General features: G+C 47.3%; 1 protein-coding gene across 14 annotated transcripts in view; it reads right to left on the reverse strand.

The window, feature by feature from the left end:
* Window positions 1-19,318, reverse strand: part of CACNA1A (calcium voltage-gated channel subunit alpha1 A) — a 358,837-nt gene that overhangs the window by 70,427 nt on the left and 269,092 nt on the right. For all 14 annotated transcript variants that reach the window (XM_053584930.1, XM_053584936.1, XM_053584931.1 and 11 more), the window contains 7 exons: window positions 19,174-19,246; window positions 16,884-17,001; window positions 16,695-16,762; window positions 14,067-14,173; window positions 12,218-13,018; window positions 2,023-2,489; window positions 251-389 (listed from right to left, as the gene is read on the reverse strand). In XM_053584930.1, coding sequence (XP_053440905.1) covers window positions 251-389; window positions 2,023-2,489; window positions 12,218-13,018; window positions 14,067-14,173; window positions 16,695-16,762; window positions 16,884-17,001; window positions 19,174-19,246 — 1,773 coding nt within the window. The remainder of the gene's footprint in view (window positions 1-250; window positions 390-2,022; window positions 2,490-12,217; window positions 13,019-14,066; window positions 14,174-16,694; window positions 16,763-16,883; window positions 17,002-19,173; window positions 19,247-19,318) is intronic.

Raw genomic sequence — 19,318 nt, forward strand, 5'->3', positions numbered from 1 at the left:
ATTTATGACAATGATTTTCTAGCTGATGGCAAGAAAGGGTCTTTTCCAACAAAATCAGTATATTATGACGAAGTCCCATCTTATGTGACTTAAGAAAGGAGTATCATTTTTTAATTGGTTCAAAGGTCCCCTGGACTGATGGTGGTCTTGGAGACAGACAGCTTTCCCCTATTACCCTCTGTCTGGCCTGACTTCCGCCACCCTGGTGAGGACCCCAGGCTCCCCTGCCCTTGCCAAGGGCCATACTCACGGGTTGGTCGTGGACAGGATAAACATGGAGCTGTAGGGGGGCATGGGCTTAGGGCCGTCTTCCCCAGGGTCATCTTCCTCCTCCTCCTTCTTCTCTTCCTCTTTTTTTGGCAGTGGGTCTGGGTTGGCGTTTTTGTTCACTGTTGGGACAAGAACCAACATAGGGCTCCCTCCATGATTTCCCACAAGTCTTTGGGCTCCTGTGCACTCCCAGGGCATGCAGCTGACATTTATAAAGTGCCTACGGTGTACCAGGCATCATATCATGCCATTGAATCCTTACATGACCCTATGAGGTTGGTACTTGTATATCCCTCATTTTATAGACAAGGAAATTGAGGCACAGAGAAATGAAGTGACTTGTTTAAGGTCACAAAGCCAGAAGTGGCAAAGTTGGGATTTGAACCTGGGAAGCCTGGCCCCAGAGCGCCTGCTCTCAACCACTCTGTAACCTTGAGTCTGGTTGGTCCCTCATGGGATATGATCACAGACCTGCCCCTATCCTGTTTAACCTTTGTACTGTCACTTGGGAGAATGCCAGTAGACCCACTTTACAGATGGAAATACTGAGCTTTCCCATGAACTGCAGGGTTTCCCATCAGTAGTTCCCCTTTCCTGACTGGGGTAAGGAGACCCCAGCCTCTGGAGCACCAATTCGATAGCTTAGCCTAGTTCTATGTGCGTGGGCAGGCTGAGTCTCTCTGAACCTCAGTTTCTTCATTTGTAAAATGGGCACAGTGACAAGATCAATCTCTTAGGAATGTGGTAAGCACTTATTGAGCAAACCCATGGAAATCTTTTGCACAGAACTGACCCTACAACAACTGAGCTACTATTATAATCTTAGGAAATAATTGGCTCAGTGGTTCAACTTTAAATTCCTCAGTGCTCCTCTGATCCTGATTTCACAGGGGCCAAACCTGCCAATCCCTCAGAAGTCTAAACCTTTTCTGTCCAACATGGCAGCCACTGGCCCTATGTGGTTACTGGACACCTGAAATGTGGCCAATCAAATGGATGTACTGTAAGTATAAAACAAATGCCAGATTCCAAGAAAAAGAACATAAAATATCTTGTTAACAATCTGAAAAATATTCATTAGATGTTGGAAGTACACATATAACATTTTGGATAAATAGAATTTGGGGCAAAATACAGTATATTATTAAAGTTCATTATCTGTCTTTTATACTTTTTTTTTTTTAAAAGATAGAGTGGTTTTGTTTGTTTGTTTGTTTGTTTTTAAGTGATAAAAGTCTTGCCCAGGCTGAAGTGTAGTGTTACGATCATAGCTCGGTGCAAACTTGAACTGCTGGACTCAAGCAATCCTCCTGTCTCAGCCTCCCGAGTAGCTGGGACCACAGGTGCACACCACAACACCCCGCTAATTTTATACCCCTCCTTTCCTTCCTTCCATCCTTCCCTCCTTCCCTCCCACCCACCCTCTCTCCCTTCCTTCTTTCCTTCTTGAAATCACCTGACCCACCAAATTTCCATCAGAGGAAGCCATTGCTCCTCAAATATGGTGGCCTCCTGGCTTCCCTAAGAGAATGAAGGATTCAGGAAATATCACTGACCCTATGAGCATGTCTGTGTGCCAGGCATTATACACATATTATCCCCTTGAATCCTCCCACAGTACTGTGGGGTAACATCTATGTCTGTACCCATTTTCCAGGTCACTCAGAAGAGCCTCTGGGGACACAGCCCAGGAAGCCTGGCCCAGGGATGCTTGATCCCCTGTCAGAGATGCATGAAGGTAGAGGGTCTCACCTTGGACGACGGTGTGGTTGAGTGGGGGTGGGCAGGCTGGGGGGATGTCCACCGTGGTGTGGTCGGGTTTCCTGGCAGTCTTAGCTGAGTTGGTCTGGGTGCTGCTGGGGTTGGTGACGATAAGGCTATTCTCAGGGGTCTTGGGGGGGGCAGGGTTGGACGGGTTCCCCGGGTTGTTGGGTGTCCGGCGGCTGGCAGCAGTGTTCTGGGGGTTGGTGGCCATGGTGGGGAGGACTGGCGTGGGGCCAGGGTCCGTGCTGTTCCCCATCTTGGCTGGGCTCTGGGGCAGGCCGGAGTGGCTGAGGCTATCGTGTGGACTGGCTGACTCTGCGGTGGCCAGCTTGTTGTTCTTCATGTTGTCAATGTCCTCGGCCAGGGGTGGGTCGTGGCGGCCCAGGTCCTGTTGGATTGGCCGGGTAGTTGACAGGTTGGGGCCCGACATGGGTACCCCAGAGCCCTGGGTCTCTCTGAGGAAAGCAAGAACCCACAACTGAGTTAGGGGACCAGGGCAGCAATATTTCTGGATCCTGCCAAAGATTCTAACATTCAAGGGTACAACTTGGTCACAGAGAAGGCATGTCCCAAAGCTCTCTAGCACCTGGCATCGCGAAGGGCCTATTTGATTCTTGCACAGATATAAAGACCTTTCCTTGCCCATTCACAGGTCTTTACTCTTTCTTGCTTTCTTTTTGAGACAGAGTCTTATTATGTCACCCTTGGTAGAATGCCGTGGTGTCACAGCTCACAGCAACCTCGAACTCTTGGGCTTAAGTGATTTCTCTTGCCTCAGCCTCCTGCATAGCTGGGACTACGGGCACCCACAATACCCAGCTATTTTCTTGTTGCAGTTGCCATTGTTGTTTTAGCTGGCCTGGGCCAGACTCAAACCCGCCAGCCTGGCTGGTGCTGTAACCACTGAGCCATGGGTGTTGAGCCTATTCTTTCTTTTATTTTTGAGACAGTGTCTCACTCTGTTGCTTAAGCTAGAATGCGATGGCGTAATCATAGCTCACTGCAACCTCAGATGCCTGGGCTCAAGCTTCCTGCCTCAGCCTCCTGAGTATTTGGGACTACAGATGCCCACCACCACACCTAGCTAATTTTTCTATTTTTAGTAGAGATTGGGTCTTGCTCTTGCTCAGGCTGGTCTGGAACTCCTGGCCCCAAGCGATCCTCCTGTTTGACTTCCTAAAGTACTAGAATTATAGGGCCCCTTCTCATCTTATATCTGTTAGGACTCTGAGGGTTTTACAAATGCACAGATGACATGAACCCTACGTTCCACACTCCCAGGTTCTGGTCTGGGGGAAAGAAGCTTCTCTCTTGGGAGAAAAAGGGTCTACAAATCAGAGGGGAAAGAAATCTCTGCTAGAGCCTACACCTCTTGTTCCAACTTAAAGCTTCCTGACTTAGCCTACATGTCTCTCATTAGCTCCCGGGTAGGACTGGGGCATACAACATTTCTAGATGCTTATCTGCTCTCGAAGAAAGCAGAAAGCAGATGCATGAATGCCATCTCTTCAGGGGTGGAGGAACTGCTTCATGGCTTTAAAAGCCTGTAATATGTATGCTCCCCGATAATGTTCTAGTTAAGGGAGGCAGGCCATATATACAGTGAATCATGGTAAAAAATAACAATAGAAATAATAATATCAAACATCTCAGTAATACAAAGTCCCAGGGACTGTTCTAAGTACTTGACTTGTAATAATTTCTCTATCTTCACCCCTAAGAGGTACAATGACTAGCACTAATTTATACATGAGGAAACCAAAGCTCAGAGAGGTTGAGTCACTTGCCTAAGGCTACACAGCTAGTAAATGACCAAGATAATTTCTCATGGGGACACAAGTGTGGTGGCCTGAAGAACGAAGAGGAGGGAGGAGTCAGGTACTTTAGATACTCAAGGAAGGCCTCTTGCTGGGGGTGACAAAGGAAGGTGTGAGCAGAATGACAGGAGGGAGTGATGCATGTGAGGGTCAGGGGAGAAACAGTCCAGGCAGGGGGAGCAGCAAGTGCGAGCTCTGAGGTCGAGAGGAACTTGCTGAGTTTCAGAAGTAGCCAGGAGGTTGGTGTAGCTGGAAGTGGAGAGTTGGGGAGATGAAGAGGAGTCTGGGGCCTTCATTACTCAAATACTTAATACCACACAATCAGGTGACAAGTGAAGTGCTTGAGCCCTCAGAGCATTTGGAAGAAGAAAATGTAAAAGGACAACATTAAGGGTCCAGCTCACACCTATAACCCCAGGACTTTGGGAGGCCAGGAGTTCAAGGCTGCAGTGAGCTATAATCATGCCCCGGCATTCCAGCCTGGGTGAGAAAGTGAGACCCTGTCTTTATGCAAAAAAGAAAAAAAAAAGTAGGGTGTGGTGGCAGCTCCTGTGGTCATAGCTACTCAGGAGGCTGAGGCGGGAGGATTGGTTGAGCCCAGGAGTTCAAAGCTGCAGTGAGCTATGATGATGGCACTGTACTCCAGCCTAAGTGACACAGCCAGACCCTGTCTCAAAAAAAAAGTTAGGGGTCCTTGCTACCTCAATGCCCACCATGATATCAGCTCCAAGAGGGAAGAGGCTTATTTTTCTCTCTCATTCATATCTGAGTTTCAGTGCCCAGTCTAGGCGTGGCACCTGGTTAATGTTTGGTAACGTTGTCAAATGATAAGTGAACGCCTCCATTTTTCAGATGAGGACACTAAAGCCCCAGAAGAGGTCCCACAGGTCCAGTTCTCCCAACAACCCTTCTTTCCCCCAACCATGGACACCCCCAGACAGACAGACACTTACTCAGGAGTCATGGCTCTGCTGACACTGGGGTCAGTCTGGTACTCGGTGGACTACAGACGTCTGGACAGCACTGGCCCCTTCCCCAGACCCAATCTGGAACCCACAAATCCACTTAAAAAAAAAAAAAGGGCTGGCTTTCCCCAAGGCTGGCTTTTCTTCTCCAAGAAGAAAATATAGAGATGGAATAGGAGACTGGAGTGATGTGTCTACAAGCCAAGGAAGCCAGAGAGCCCCCTGCTGGCACCATTTTCCTTCTTTTATTTTTGCATTTTAACTTGCAAAAGTCCACAGTGTTTTTAGTAAGTGGAAGAGAGACAAGCTAATTTATTTGCAGAATGAAGTAGGTAAGTGGGATGCTTCTATTTAGTACTTTCTGGAAAGAGAATCCAAGGCAGTTTCGTTGTTTCTCTAAGGCTGCATGGGGAAAGCAGCAGATCCAACCAAATGCTTCCCTTCTCAGGGGGTGTCCATGCAGAGGGGAGATACTCATGGTTTGGGGGGAAAGAATGGATTGGCTTTTGGGCAGAGAGACTGATCTGGGTTTTGAGTCTTGGCAATGCCACTTACTGGCTATGTGACCTTGTATAGTTTGATTAACCTCTCTGAGCTTTAGTTCCCTCATTTTTTTGAAAAAGTTATTTTTTCAAAAGAGATGGGGTCTTGTGTTGCCCAGGCTGGAGTGCAGTGGTGCAATCATCTCACTGTAGTCTGGAACTCCTGGCTGAAGTGATCCTTTCTCCTCAGACTCCTAAGTAGCTGAAAATACTAGCATGCACCATCACACCCTGCTAATTTTCTTTTCTTTTTTTTTTTTTGAGACAGAGACTCAAGCTGTCCCCCTGGGTAGAGTGCTGTGCTAACAGAGCTCACAGCAACTTCCAACTCCTGGGCTCAAGCGATTCTCCTGCCTCAGCCTCCCAAGTAGCTGGGACTACAGGCGCCCGCCACAACGCCTGGCTATTTTTGTTGTTGTTGTTGTAGTTATTGTTGTTTGGCAGGCCTGGGGTGGATTCAAACCTGCCAGCTCTGGTGTATGTGGCTGGTGCCTTAGCTGTTTGAGCTACAGGCACCGAGCCCACCCTGCTAATTTTAAAATTTTTTATAGAGATGGAGTCTTACTGTGTTGTCCAGGATGGTCTTGAACTCCTGGACTCAAGCAACCTCCTACCTTGGCCATCTAAAGTGTTAGGGGATATAGGCATGAGCCATTGTGCCCAGCCATTTCCTCACTTTTAAACCGGGGGTAACAGGAATAGAACTTTACTTTTCTTGGAGACTTACAGTGATGACCGTAGAGCTTATCAGCTATGTAACCCTTGGTGAGTTATGCAGCTTTGATTCTTTATCCATAATATGGTGATGGTAACCTCACTGAGTCACTGTAGGACTAAATGTGCTAATGAGCTGAGAGTCATAGAAGATTATTCCCAGCCCTTGAAACCTAATAGAATTTGCGTGCTGGTTTAGTACTTGCTTAGAGTCAGCGACCTCTTCATCCCTTCTAGTTTCTCCCCATTGGAATGCAGATGTATATTCTGTGCCCGTCCCACCATTGCACTTTGGAAACAAAGATAAAGATAATTTATCTTATAGTTTCCAGGTCCACAGAGAGAGGAAATTTGCCCCCAAATGGAACACACGCAGAGTCACATCTGGAGTCTCACCCGCCCCTGACGAAGATGATTTAGAAGCTAAGATTTGGGACTTTAGAGCTGATGCTGCAAGGGGTTAAGACTTTTGGGGATGTTAGGATGGGCTGAATATATTTTGCATGTGGAATACATGTGGATTTTAGCAGTCAGGGGAGACTGTAGTAGGTTGAATGGTAGCCCCTTCAAAGATATGTCCACTTAGCACCTATGAATGTAACCTTATTTGGGAAAAATGATCTTTGTGGGTGTAATTAAGTTAAGTATCTCAAGAGAAGGTCTTCTTGAATTAGGGTGAGCTCTAAATCCAAAGGCAAGTGTCCTCATAAGTGAAGAGAAGGAAAGAAGAAAATATGGAGATGAAGGTAGAGATTGGAGTGATGTGTCTATAAGCCAAGGGGTGCTAGGGACTGCTAGCAGACTTGGGAAATGTATACCATGATATATGGTGAGCATCTACCGTACTGGTAAAGGTGTGGATTAAATAAGGTAAATTCTAAACAAGAATTTTGCCAACATTTTGCACAGTCCACAAAGAAGTCCCTAATTTTAACCTGCTTGGAATTCATTTTGAGAAGTTGTACCTCAGATGAAAATATGGCTGGGAATTTTTTTATTGTGTGTGTGTGTATATGTATATGTGTATGTATACACACAGACACACACAGAGAAGGTGCCAAAAAAAGTATGCACATTTTAAGAAAGGAAAAAACGGTATTAAAATTGCAACATTCATGTTATATTTGACTTTTGCAATTCTAAGAATTATAAGATACAATATACAAGATAATAAAAGTTATCGGTACTTATTGACTATTATAATTCTTTTTTTTCTCAGACAGAGTCTCACTATGTCGCCCTTGGTAGGGTGCCATGGCATCACAGCTCACAGCAACCTCCAACTCCTGGGCTTAGGCAATTCTTTTGCCTCAGCCTCCCGAGTAGCTGGGACTATAGGCGCCTGCCACGCCTGGCTATTTTTTTTAATTGTTGGGGATTCATTGAGGGTACAATAAGCTGGGTTACACTGATGGCATTTATTAGGTAAAGTCCCTCTTGCAATCATGTCTTGCCCCCAGAAGGTGTGGCACACACCAAGGACGCCTGGCTATTTTTTGTTGCAGTTTGGCCAGGGCGGGGTTTGAACCCGCCACCCTTGGTAGATGGGGCCAGTGCCCTACCCACTGAACCACAGGTGCTGCCCGAGTATTATAATTTTTATACTGCTTTTTCCTGAAAATATGTATACATTTTTTGGCATCCTCTGTGTACATGAGAGAAATATCTGTACCAAATAGCAGGCTTCATTCAGTTATAATTTCACGAAGAACCTAAGTCTTTTGGCCTCCATCTAAAGAGGTTGTACTAAATAATACAGCAGCTGAGACTATGGGGAAGGTCACGGGGACATTTGGTGAGAGAAACACCATTGTGCATCCTTGTTTGGATGGAAAGGGTGGCTACAAATTTTTGTTTTGTCTGGTTTTTACTTCTTCATTGACTTTCTGTAGGCTTTGTTCATTGGGGAATTTTAACAAGCTCAGGTTGCAGAAGCCTAGTATCAATCTCCAGGAGGTTTCATTGCCAAAGTGCCTCCAAGAAGAACTCAAAAGGGGCAGAAAACTTTGACATTGAGTTCCTTCCCCCACCTTCCCTCCAAAGGATCTGGCATCATCTGTGTGGAATACGTGGCTGGTTACTAACACCTGTCCTGAACAGCACCCTTTAGCCAGCTAACTGCGTTAGTATCCCTCAGCTGAGGGCTGTGAACACCTCACCTAGGCACATTCAGCCCTGAGACCCAAGAGGTGGTCTCAGATTATTTGGGGGTAATGAGAATAGCAGCCTCCACTGTCCTGAGGATCTCATGTATTAACTTATTTAATCCCCACAACCACTACCCTTGGAGTGGGTATTATGATCAGCTCCATTTTACAGAGGAGGAAACAGGTTCAGAGAGGCAAAGTCATCTGCCCAGCATTACCCAGCTAGGAAAAGACTGAGGATTCTTTCTCTAAGAAGAAAACGGGTGATGAAGAACTTGGAGTTTATGTAGTATGGGTGCTGGGGAGACTGCTAAGGGGCCCTCAGGGGTAACATAAAAATCAGAATGCTTGGCCAGGAGTAGTGGCCTGTGCCTGTAATCCTAGCACTCTGGGAGTCCAGGTGAGTCTACTGCCCGAGCTCACAGGTTCGAGACCAGCCTGAGCCAGAGCAAGACCTCATCTGTAAAAGTAGCTGGGCGTTATGGCAGGCATCTGTAGTCCTAGCTACTCGGGAGGCTGAGGCAAGAGAATCACTTGAGCCCAAGAGTTTGTGGCTGCTGTGAGCTGTGATGCCACAGTACTCTACCAAGGGTGACAAAGTAAGACCCTGTCTCAAAAAAAAAGAAAGAATGCTTAAGAATGAAGCGCTCCCTGCCCCCATGCAGAATAAACTGTGGGGCTCAGAAGTCCAGCATTTCTCTTCTTGTTCCTTTTGGAGAATGGGTTGTCATGGTGACAAATGCAGGTGAAACTAGGATGCAAACAGCTGAGATATGAATTCTGGGGCAGAACGGGCCTTTGTGAATGTTCTCTTTACTCAGCCAGGTCTGGCAGGAGGCACTTCTGGGGAGTAGCAGAAGCTCTGAGCTCTACAGATTTTTATAGGGTGTCTGGAAAGGCTTCATCCTTACTTTGGTTACCCTGGGGTACCTCTAGGCTCAGTCACCTGTTGTAATGGATCTGGGGCCACCAACTAGTGAATTATATGAAATAGAATGTGCTGCCATCCTCTTTTCATTGGGGTGAGCCAGTGAAAGCTAGAGAGATGCTGATAGAAATGGGAGGGGAAGTGAACAAGTGAACAAGAAGAAAAAAAGATATATATTATCAATACCCTGAAGAAGAAAAAACAGGGTGTATCTGCAAAAAAGACCCAAGGAATGACCAAATAAGAGGAAAAATAAGGCAGACCTCCTAGGGCCACTGGCTTCATTATAACAGAGAATGGAATTGTCTTATTATTTTATATTCTTTTTTTTTTTTTAAAACAGAATCTAAGTCTGTCACCCTGGGTAAAGCGCTGTGGCATCATAGCTCATAGGAACCTCAAATTCTTGGTTGGGCTCAAGTGATCTTTCTTGCCTCAGCCTCCCAAGTAGCTGGGGCTATAGGCACCCACTACAAGGCTCAGCTTTTCTTTTTCTTTCTTTTTTTTTAGCAGAGACAAAGTCTCCTTTTTGCTCAGGCTGGTCTCAAACTCCTGAGCTCAAGTGACCTACCCGCCTCAGCCTTCCAGAGAGCTAGGATTACGGTGTGATCCATCATAGTTGGTCTTGCATGATCATAGTTTACTGTAGCCACGAGCTCTTGGGCTCAAGTGATCCTCCTGTCTCAGTACTCCTACTACAAGTACATGCCGCCATGCCCAGCTTTAAAAATTTTTTTTGTAGAGATGGGGTCTTTCTAGTTGTCCATGATGGTCTCCAACTCTTGTTTATAATTATCTTTAACTTTTAATTTTAACCTAATTTTTTTTTACATACAAACACAAAATATTTTTGCCATGTTTTTAATATACATTGCATTTTCCTGGAATGCAGCTATTATTAGACATTGTGTGTCTGAAACTCTGTTGTGTCTGAAACTTTACCAAGCTATTATTAGACATTATGTGTCTGAAACTCTGTTGTGTCTGAAACTTTACCAAGAAGTATTCACCATATTGGAATATCTTGATACTGATAGCAACTCCCCTCATGTGATTTGAATTGTCAACACAACTCCGAGTCAGCCATCATTTGTACCTGTCCCACTCCTGGTGATGTTGTGTATGTCTACCTGTGTCAGAATTACTTCACTCTTCACCTTCCAGATTCTTATTACTGAAGGTGTGGTTCCCTGAACCTGCAGCATTGGCCTCACCAGGGAGCTCATCAGAAATGCAGATTCTCAGGCTCCCCTGAGTCCTAAGCCCTACTGAATTATAATCTGTATTTTATCAAGATTACTGGAGATTCACACACTGGATTTTGAGAAGTGCTGGCCTTGTCCTTATGTCATACAACAGAATTACTTAAGGACATCATTTTAAAAAATGGAAGTATGGAGAAACCTCAAAGTACTCAAGCTAGACCTCCCATTTGATCCTGCAATCCCATTACTGGGCATCTACCCAGAAGGAAAGAAATCCTTTTATCATAAGGACACTTGTACTAAACTGTTTATTGCAGCTCAATTTACAATCGCCAAAATGTGGAAACAGCCTAAATGCCCACCAACCCAGGAATGGATTAACAAGCTGTGGTATATGTATACCATGGAATACTATTCAGCCATTAAAAAAAATGGAGACTTTACATCCTTCGTATTAACCTGGATGGACGTGGAAGACATTATTCTTAGTAAAGCATCACAAGAATGGAGAAGCATGAATCCTATGTACTCAATTTTGATATGAGGACAATTAATGACAACTATGGTTATGGGGGTGGAAACAGAAAGAGGGAAGGAGGAAGGTGGGTGGGGCCTTGGTGTGTGTCACACTTTATGGGGGCAAGACATGATTGCAAGAGGGACTTTACCTAACAATTGCAGTCAGTGTAACCTGGCTTATTGTACCCTCAATGAATCCCCAACAATAAAAAAAAAAAAAAAAAGAAAGAAAGAAATTAAATATATTTATGGTATGTGGCATGCTGTCTCTTATCTTTATTATATATGTAATAAATAAATACATATTTATTTTAAAAAAATCCATATGATGCCTTAATTGTAAATATAAAAGAAGACTAAGGGGACATTAATTCATAATAGGACAACGTCTACTTCAACATGTAAGCCGTTGGGCTCCTGGGTGTAGAATCACTCTAGGATCTTCTAGAGAGTTACAAAATAGTGCTATGAAAAAGAGGATGCTGGTTCTGAATGGGTAAGGTACTGGTCTGGAAGATGGCTCCATAAACCTTGAACCCTATTCTTCTTTTAGTTTTGAAGGTCCAGAGTGGCTTTCAATGCCCTCAAGAACAGAATTAGGTAAAGACAACAGTTGGCTAAAAATGGCTAAAAAGTCTAAATTTACGATGTCACTTATGTGTCAGCTGCCCTTCCAGGCCCTCTGCATGTTTTACCTCATTTAATCTTGGCAACGGTCCATTTAGATCTCAATATTTCCCTTGCACAGATGAGAAGACCGAGGCCCAGAGAAATGAAGTCACTTGCCAAAAGTCACACAGCAAGGACACAGAAGAGCTGTAAAATTCTGGGGAGTATGGGCCTTCTCTCAGTTTCTCTGAGATGCCCAAGACCTCTGGGGCCAAACATCCTGGGTTCAAGGACACTTATGAAATGCACAAAACTTGAGTTTTCCCATTTGTGAAAAGGGACTATGACTGGGATCTATGGAGAAGAGTAAATGAATTTCTTTGGAGACCTCCAGGTACACAGCAGGTGATACTCTGCTGTTTATTTATTTTTGAGAAACGGTCTTGCTTGCCCAGGCTGGAGTGTAGTGGTGTCAGCATAGCTCACAGCCACCCTAAACTCCTAGGCTCCTGCTTCAGCCTTCCATGTAGCTGACATTGTGCCACTATGTCCTACTAATCTTTAAAATCAATTTTTTTTTGTAGAGACAGGGTCTTGTTGGTATCCAGCCCATGGCCTAAAGCGATCCTCCCTCCTAGGCCTCCCCAAATGCTAGGATTACAGGCATGAGCCACCACAGCCCCCTTGCTGTTTATTATTATTATCGTATCATTATTACTGTGGTCGCATCCACTTACTTTCTCCTTCGGTGCCTGCGCTCCTTGTCTTCCCTCCGCACGTCCGCGTCGTACGTGCCATGACGGTGTCTCCGCCGGCGCTCGCCACCCTCGGGTCCCTCGCCTTCGCCCTCACCGCCCCGGGCTGGCCGGCTGCCCTCTCGGTGCCGGGCCCTGCGCTCCACCTTGTTCTCCGCTCCCTCCTCCCCGGGCCTGCGGTGGGCCCGATGCCGGCGGGGCTCCCCATCGGCTCCAGCGCGCGGGGAGCCGCTGCGGCTCTCCCTGCTGGTGCCCTGCCGGTGCGCATGCCTCCGGTGGAGGTCCCCGGCCTTGGCCCGGTCCGCCTCGCCCTCCCAGAAGCCCGGCTGCTCCAGGCAGCCCTCCCGGGCGTGGTGGTCTGACTCGCGGCCGTAGGGCCCTTCCCGGCTCAGCTCGGCCTCCTGGCTGCCGGCCCAGGGCCTCCGCGTGTCCAGGCCCGCCGAGCCGCTGGGGTCCCGGGCCCGATCGTGGTAGCGGGCCTGTTTCCTGAGGAAGTCCTCGGCGCGCTGCTGGCCGAGGCGCTGGTCCACCGTGGGCTCCGCCGCCCGGCTCTTGTTGGTGTTGTTGTTGCGGTTCTCCTGGGGGTCCACCACCAGCGGCCGGTCCAGGTGGGTCTTCATGTCCGGCCGCAGGTGCCGGGCGTAGGAAGCCTTCCAGCGCTCGTCGGGGTCCATCTCGTTGTACAGGGCCTCCCGGCTGGCCAGAAGATTCTGCTTGCGCATTGCGCTGGTCCGCTGTTCCCACACGGACCTGGCCGGCTTCTGATTTTTCTGTTGCTCCTTCCTGCGAGGGGACCGGCCCAGGGGCTTAGACCAAGGTTGGGCCAACCAGCCTCTGGGCTACTCCTGGCGTCCACATCAGCTCCCCCACAGCAGCCAGAGGGCGCCTGGGAGCATCTGCGTCAGGTGCCTCCCCACCTCTACTCGAGTACCTAATGGGCCCCACTTGCCTCAGAGCAAAAACTGAAGTTCTCCCTGTGGCCCACAGGGCCCTGGGTAATCTGACTGCACTTCATCACCCCCTACTATCTCCCCTTCCTACTCTATTTCAGCCACACTGGACTCCTCCATCTTCCTTAAACATATCAGGCATATTCCTGCCTCAGGGCCTTTGCATATGTTGTTCCCTAAGCCCGGAATGCTCTTCCCCTAAACTCCCCCATGGCTCCTCTCTCACCCCCTCAGGCTGTGTAACCTTCTCAGCGATGCCTTCTCTGATAAGTTTATTTACAATTGCCAACTCTCTTTACCTTCAACATTTCCTACACCCTTTCCCTACTTTATTTCTTACTATGTCACCCTCGGTAGATTGCTGTAGCGTCACAGCTCACAGCAACCTTAAACTCTTGGGCTTAAGTGATTCTCTTACCTCAGCCTCCCAAGTAGCTAGGACTACAGGCATCCGCCACAACGCCCTGCAATTTTTTTTTTTGTTGTTGCAATTGTCATTGGAGTTTAGCTGGCCTGGGCTGGGTTTGAACATGCCACCCTTGGTGTATGTGGCTGATGCTGTAACCACTGTGCTACAGGTGCTGAGCTCTTCCTATAGTTCTATCACCTAACACAATATGAAATTTACTTATTCATCTTGTTTATTGTCTCTCCAGCCCCAACCCTTGGTTAACGCTGTTGCCCCAGCAATTAGAACAGTGCTGGGCACATAATAGGTGCTAACTAAATGTTTACTCAGGCAAAGTGAGAAGGAAAACAGAGGTATCACTTCCTAAAGCCCGGCTCTGTCAGGGACCACCCCATCCCTCCCCAAACCTGTGACTTCAAGGGTCTGGGGGCTGAGGAGCCAGGGTAGCATGCCAGGGGTTGGGGGCACTTACACAGCTATGGACATGTTGGCCGCAGACAGAGGACTCACTTCTGCCACCTCCTTGGCCTTCTGCAGGGCCAGTTTCTGGTTGGCTGCCTCTTCTTCTTCTTGTTCATCCTAAAAGGCATATGGGATCCCTGTTCACAAAACATGTTTTAGGCTTTGGGGCCTCCCTTTTGATCCTGTTGCTGAGCAGGGACAGCATCTGAAATACTTAAAAACAGGTTTGGCCTGAGTGTTGACTAATCGGAACTGAGACCACTCCACCCCCAGCCATAATGGGTACCTGGTATTAAATATATTGCTATCTTCTATGCGTGCAGGTATTATATCCAGCTCATGATTAACCCTATTTTAACACACAGCCAGAAGAAAACAAAGAGGAAAAGATTCTCTTTCTATCCCATGATGAAGATTTTCCTGCACCCTGTCTCAATGAGCAAAGAGCAATGCAGAGATTTCCCACTCACTATACTTCTGACCTATTTGAACTCTCTGAACCGACTTTCAAAAAACACCAACTAGCCTCACATATAGAAAAGTCTGGTGTCCTATGGCCCATGCCATGCATTGCCAATAGCCCCCAAAAGAAGGATCAGGAGAGGAATTTATATTCCCAGCCACCACAACAGGAAGGCAGCAGGAAGGGAGAGCAGGGAATTTGGACCACAGCCAACTGCCCAGGGTGCTTGCTGATGGTTAGGTGCAGAGAGGAGGAGGATGGGGGAAGATGTCTTAAAAAATACATACAGAAAAAGACATTTTTGGACTTTTAATCCTTCTTCAGCCTTCATGCAGGGCCTCATTCGTAAAACAGAAAAGCCAACAAAGAAAAAGCAACGAGAAAGAAATGGCCAGAAACACCCCCCCACCCCCCATGCATTGTTGCGGGAGCTCTCCCCCTGTGCTCAGTTTCTCTGGGGCAAGAAGCAACCTTACCACCTCAGAAATGGTCAGATCAGGACACCATTGGTGACAACGTGGAGGTCACTCTGGCTGGCCACCCTGCTCTCACAGAGCCTCTTCCCCCTCCTAACACCACACCCAGCATTTCTCAGAGCTGAGTTCCTGGACCAACTGCCTCAGGAACACTGAAAATGCAGATTCCTAAGCTCTCAAAGCCTCTACAGAACTAAGGCCGGGCCCTGGAATCTGCATTTTCAAGATGCTCAAGTTTAAGCAATCAGTGCACAGTGGTTAAGAGCACAAGTTTCAAACCTAGATGGCTGGGTTCAAATCTCAGCTTCTCTACTCAGCTGCCATGTGAGCTTGGGCAAGTCTCTTAACCTCTCCGTGCTTCACATTCTTCATCTAAAATTCCCACTCTCCCCACCTTTTCTCTATTCCACTATTTTCTCTTTAGCATTTGCCACCACCTGAGAAGCTATGCAGTTTTACAAATTTATCTTAGTTCTTGTCTGTTTCCTTGACTTGAATCCCCACTGCATGAAGGCAGGGAGTTTTGTCTTTTTTGTTCAACCGCTGTGTCCTTGACTCTTAGATCAGGGCTTTGGTCATGGTAGGTGCAAAATAAATGCTCACTGAATAATGAAATCTGTAAAATGGGGCTCAGAGACTTCATCTCCTTTCTATGAGGATTAAATAAAATTAAAAACACATCAGGGGCTTATCAGGGTGCCTGCCACAAAGTAAATGCCCAAGAAATGCTTGTAGGATAAATGGAAGGAAAGAAAAAGGATGTGAAGGGGAATGTCCACACCCCTGGGCCAGAGATGAGCTGGCCTTTCTCTGTCCCCTTCTCGTATACTTCCTGGTGTCCCCTCTTTCCTGTACTAGTATCTAAAGATGGGATCTTGGAACCTGGATGAGCTCGTGACTAGATGAGCCATGCCAGCCGGCTCTGCAGGTGGCCAGGCTTGAGGCCATGTGCTTGGGATGGCGGAGACTTCCCTTTCCCCCTTAGTTGGAGCTGGGACTGGGAAACTCTCTTGCCCTCCTGCCAGGGCTGGCAGATGGAAGTTTGGCAATGGCTGCTCAGTTCTGTTCAGTTTCACGAACATGTCCCAAACACCTCCAGGCACTGGGGATGGGGCTGTGAAGCTGAGGGAGACCCCAGGGCTGGCAGCAAGACCCTGTGCATGTTACACATTTTCTTAATTTGATGGGGCCCTTGGGGAAGAGGCTTGGGCTGAACTGTGGCTTGCTCCTAAGATGCTGGGTTTGGCTAGTGGGAAGCTCTGGCAGAAGGTCAGAGGGAGGAGGAGGGTGGGGCTGTTTATTGGCTACTCTATCTGTGCCTTGAGAGGGTTCTGGGTCTTCTGAGGTTACAGGGCCTGTGACAGCCCCTTCTTCCTCAGCCGGGTGGCCTAGGGTGGTAACAGTGCCTGCTAGCCCAGGAGCTACACTATTCCGTGGACACCCTGCCCACTCCCTGTTAGTCTGCCATCTGTTTCCTGCAGCAACCTTACTGCCTTCCCCCTTTCCCTTTCCTTTGCTATAAAATCAGCTTGGTTAGGGAGTTTCTGTTTCTGGGATGGAGAAGCACCTTCTCCCCAGCATGAGTGCATCTGGGGCAAAAGCTCTGACCCTCTTCCTGCGCCCCCAGCCCCACCACTGTCCTGATCTGCCATGAGCAGGTGGTAACTTTGCCACAGAAACATCCTCCCACTGCCTCCACCTTGGTGAGCTCCTGGGCGTTGGCCAGATTGTCCACAGCAATGGCCAAGAACACGTTCAGGAGGGTGTCTGCAAATGTCTGAGTCAGGGAAAGCAGCCATTGGAGGGACCCTGGGTATCCGGGACCCCAAATCCCCTCTCCTCCTGGCTCTGCCAGAGGCCCAGGTCTGCCCCTTTCCATGAAGGATACAGTTCCCAAAGAGCGTCAGCACGATGAAATAGATGGAGAAAACCATGCCACCCTGCACACCTCCCTGAGACTTGATTCCATCATACATGACCTCGTTCCAGTCTTCGCCCGTCAGGATCTGAAAGGGGAGGAATAAAACACACAGCCAACCCCCCTCTCAGCAGCAGGCCCCTCGGGAGACACAGCTGTTGAGCCGAGATCTACCCACACAATCCCCAACCCTGAGAGGTCTTCGACAACCCTGCCCTGGGTTGCTGAGCCAGACTCCTTGTCTTTGCGAGTGGAGAGGCCTGGCCTTACTATATTGAGAGCCTCTTAGCCTGACATTTAGATATGTGATTCCTGGGGGGAATCACAAACCTTTTTGTAACTCTATCTTCTTTGATGTGAGTAAGGCCATGGACTAAATTTTGTCTCTTCCCAAATTTATATGTTGAAGTACTAATCTTCAATGGAATAGTATCTGGAGATGGGGCCTTTGGGATATAATTATGGTTAGATAAACTCATAGAAGGAAGCCTTCATGGTGAGATTGAGGACACAGCAAGGTGGCTGCAAGTCAGGAAGAGAGCCCTCACCAAGAACCAACACCTTGGTATTGGACTTCTAGCCTCCAGAACTTTGACTAGTAAATGTCTGTTGTTTATGACACCCAGTCTATGGTATTATTAAAAAAAAATTTTTTTTTGAGACAAGGTCTCAGTCTGTTAACCAGGCTAGAGTACAGTGATGCCATCATAGCTCACAATAGCCTTGAATTCCTCCCGCCTTAGCCACCTGGGTTTCTGGGGTTGCAGACGTGAACCTTAGTCTATGGTATTTTTGTTATGGTAGCCTGAGCAGAATAAGGCAGGATTTTAACATTAAGCCTACATTCCATATGTGGTCATAGTGATGATTAAATAAACCATTATGTAGAAAGTACAAATATTAGCACAGAGGCACATTTGGAGGTTCCCCTGAGGTGGACCCTGAAACAAAAGTTCAAGTGCACACGGTTTATTTGTGAGGGGGTGATCTCAGGAAGCATAGTAGTGGAGAGGAGAAGTGAAAATACAGAAAATAAAAAAAAAAAAAAGAAAATACAGAAAATAAAGGGGATGGTAGTGAGCAAGTTACCATCGTGGGTAAGTGGAGCTCAGTCTTACTGGTGGAGGCCTCCCAGCTCTGGGAGGCCTCTCCCCTAAGGGTGAGGCTGCTGGTGTATTTATCCACCAAGGGCTGCAAAAAGAGTCTACTGGTATTACTAATTTCTTTGGTCCGAGTGACCAAAGAAAATCTCAGAAAAAAACCATGAGGTATTGACAGAAGTTTTACTGATGCATATTGAAAGAACCAAGGGGATATGTGAATAGTACTTACACAATATATGTGGGGAGTGACCAGTCCTATTAATGACCAGCCACATGGTGGCTCAGAGCGTCCCTTCATGGATGGATGGTCTCCTCTCTAGCCCCCTGTCTAGGAGTCTCATTAGAAAATGCCACCCCAGGAGAAGGGGAGAGTGAAGTCACATTTTGCACATGCTCTTTGTCCCCCAAAGAGAAAGAATCTACTGCAAAGCCTCTGGAGGTCCCAGTTGGGCCAGTCCCAAACCGCAGGGCACGTGCCCATGTGGATCAGAAGCTGATTTGGGCTCACCACTTAAGGTCCATCCCTTTGCCCTGGAATATGAGACTGGAGTGTCTTCATGTTTGGTGGGTGTATTAGCCGTGCCTTTTATTTTCTGTATTCTAATGCTCTGACCATCTGCAGCCTTGCTGACACTGGAGGACAGCCCCTTCTAGCACTAACCAATTCATAGAACAAGCAAATAATTTAGCTCTGAGCATGCTTTCCAAATACAAACCAGCAAAACAGTCCCCACATTCCAAACACCTCCTTTATCTCCGGGCCTTTATTCACCTGCCTTAATCACTCCAGGGCGAGGTACCAGACAATTAGGGATAGTCCCAATAGCTACTGAAATGATCTCACTAACCAATCCTAAGCCCATTTACTGTGCCTCGCAAGGCTCTTGCCCCCCTTTCTCCTCTCTTTTTGCCTCCTACCCAACCCCGTGTTTCCCTTTGTGGTCTTGCATGGTGTGGTCTAACTCTGTCTTGGGATCCATGAGTGTAACAAATTATCTTTTCAATGGCATTCCTCATCAGATCTGAATACTAATACAATCTGTATTTTCAAACAGTGTGAAAAGACAAGGTAGAGAAGGAGCAGCTCAGGGAAGGACAGGAGCTTTAATCTTTGATTCTAAGAAGTGTCTGCTCACAGCGCCAGGTGGAGGCCGTACCTGAAACACGGTCATTATTGCTGCTGGAAAAGTGTCAAAGTTGGTGGGAGGAGTCCCGTCATCGAAATTAAACCTGCAAGGAAAACAGACATTTCATATCAGCTCTACCCCAGCTGCTCTGAGGGCTTGCCTCATTCAGCATCCT

This window comes from Nycticebus coucang, chromosome 3 (assembly GCF_027406575.1).
Source record: "Nycticebus coucang isolate mNycCou1 chromosome 3, mNycCou1.pri, whole genome shotgun sequence".
Classification (NCBI taxonomy): Eukaryota; Metazoa; Chordata; class Mammalia; order Primates; family Lorisidae; genus Nycticebus; species Nycticebus coucang.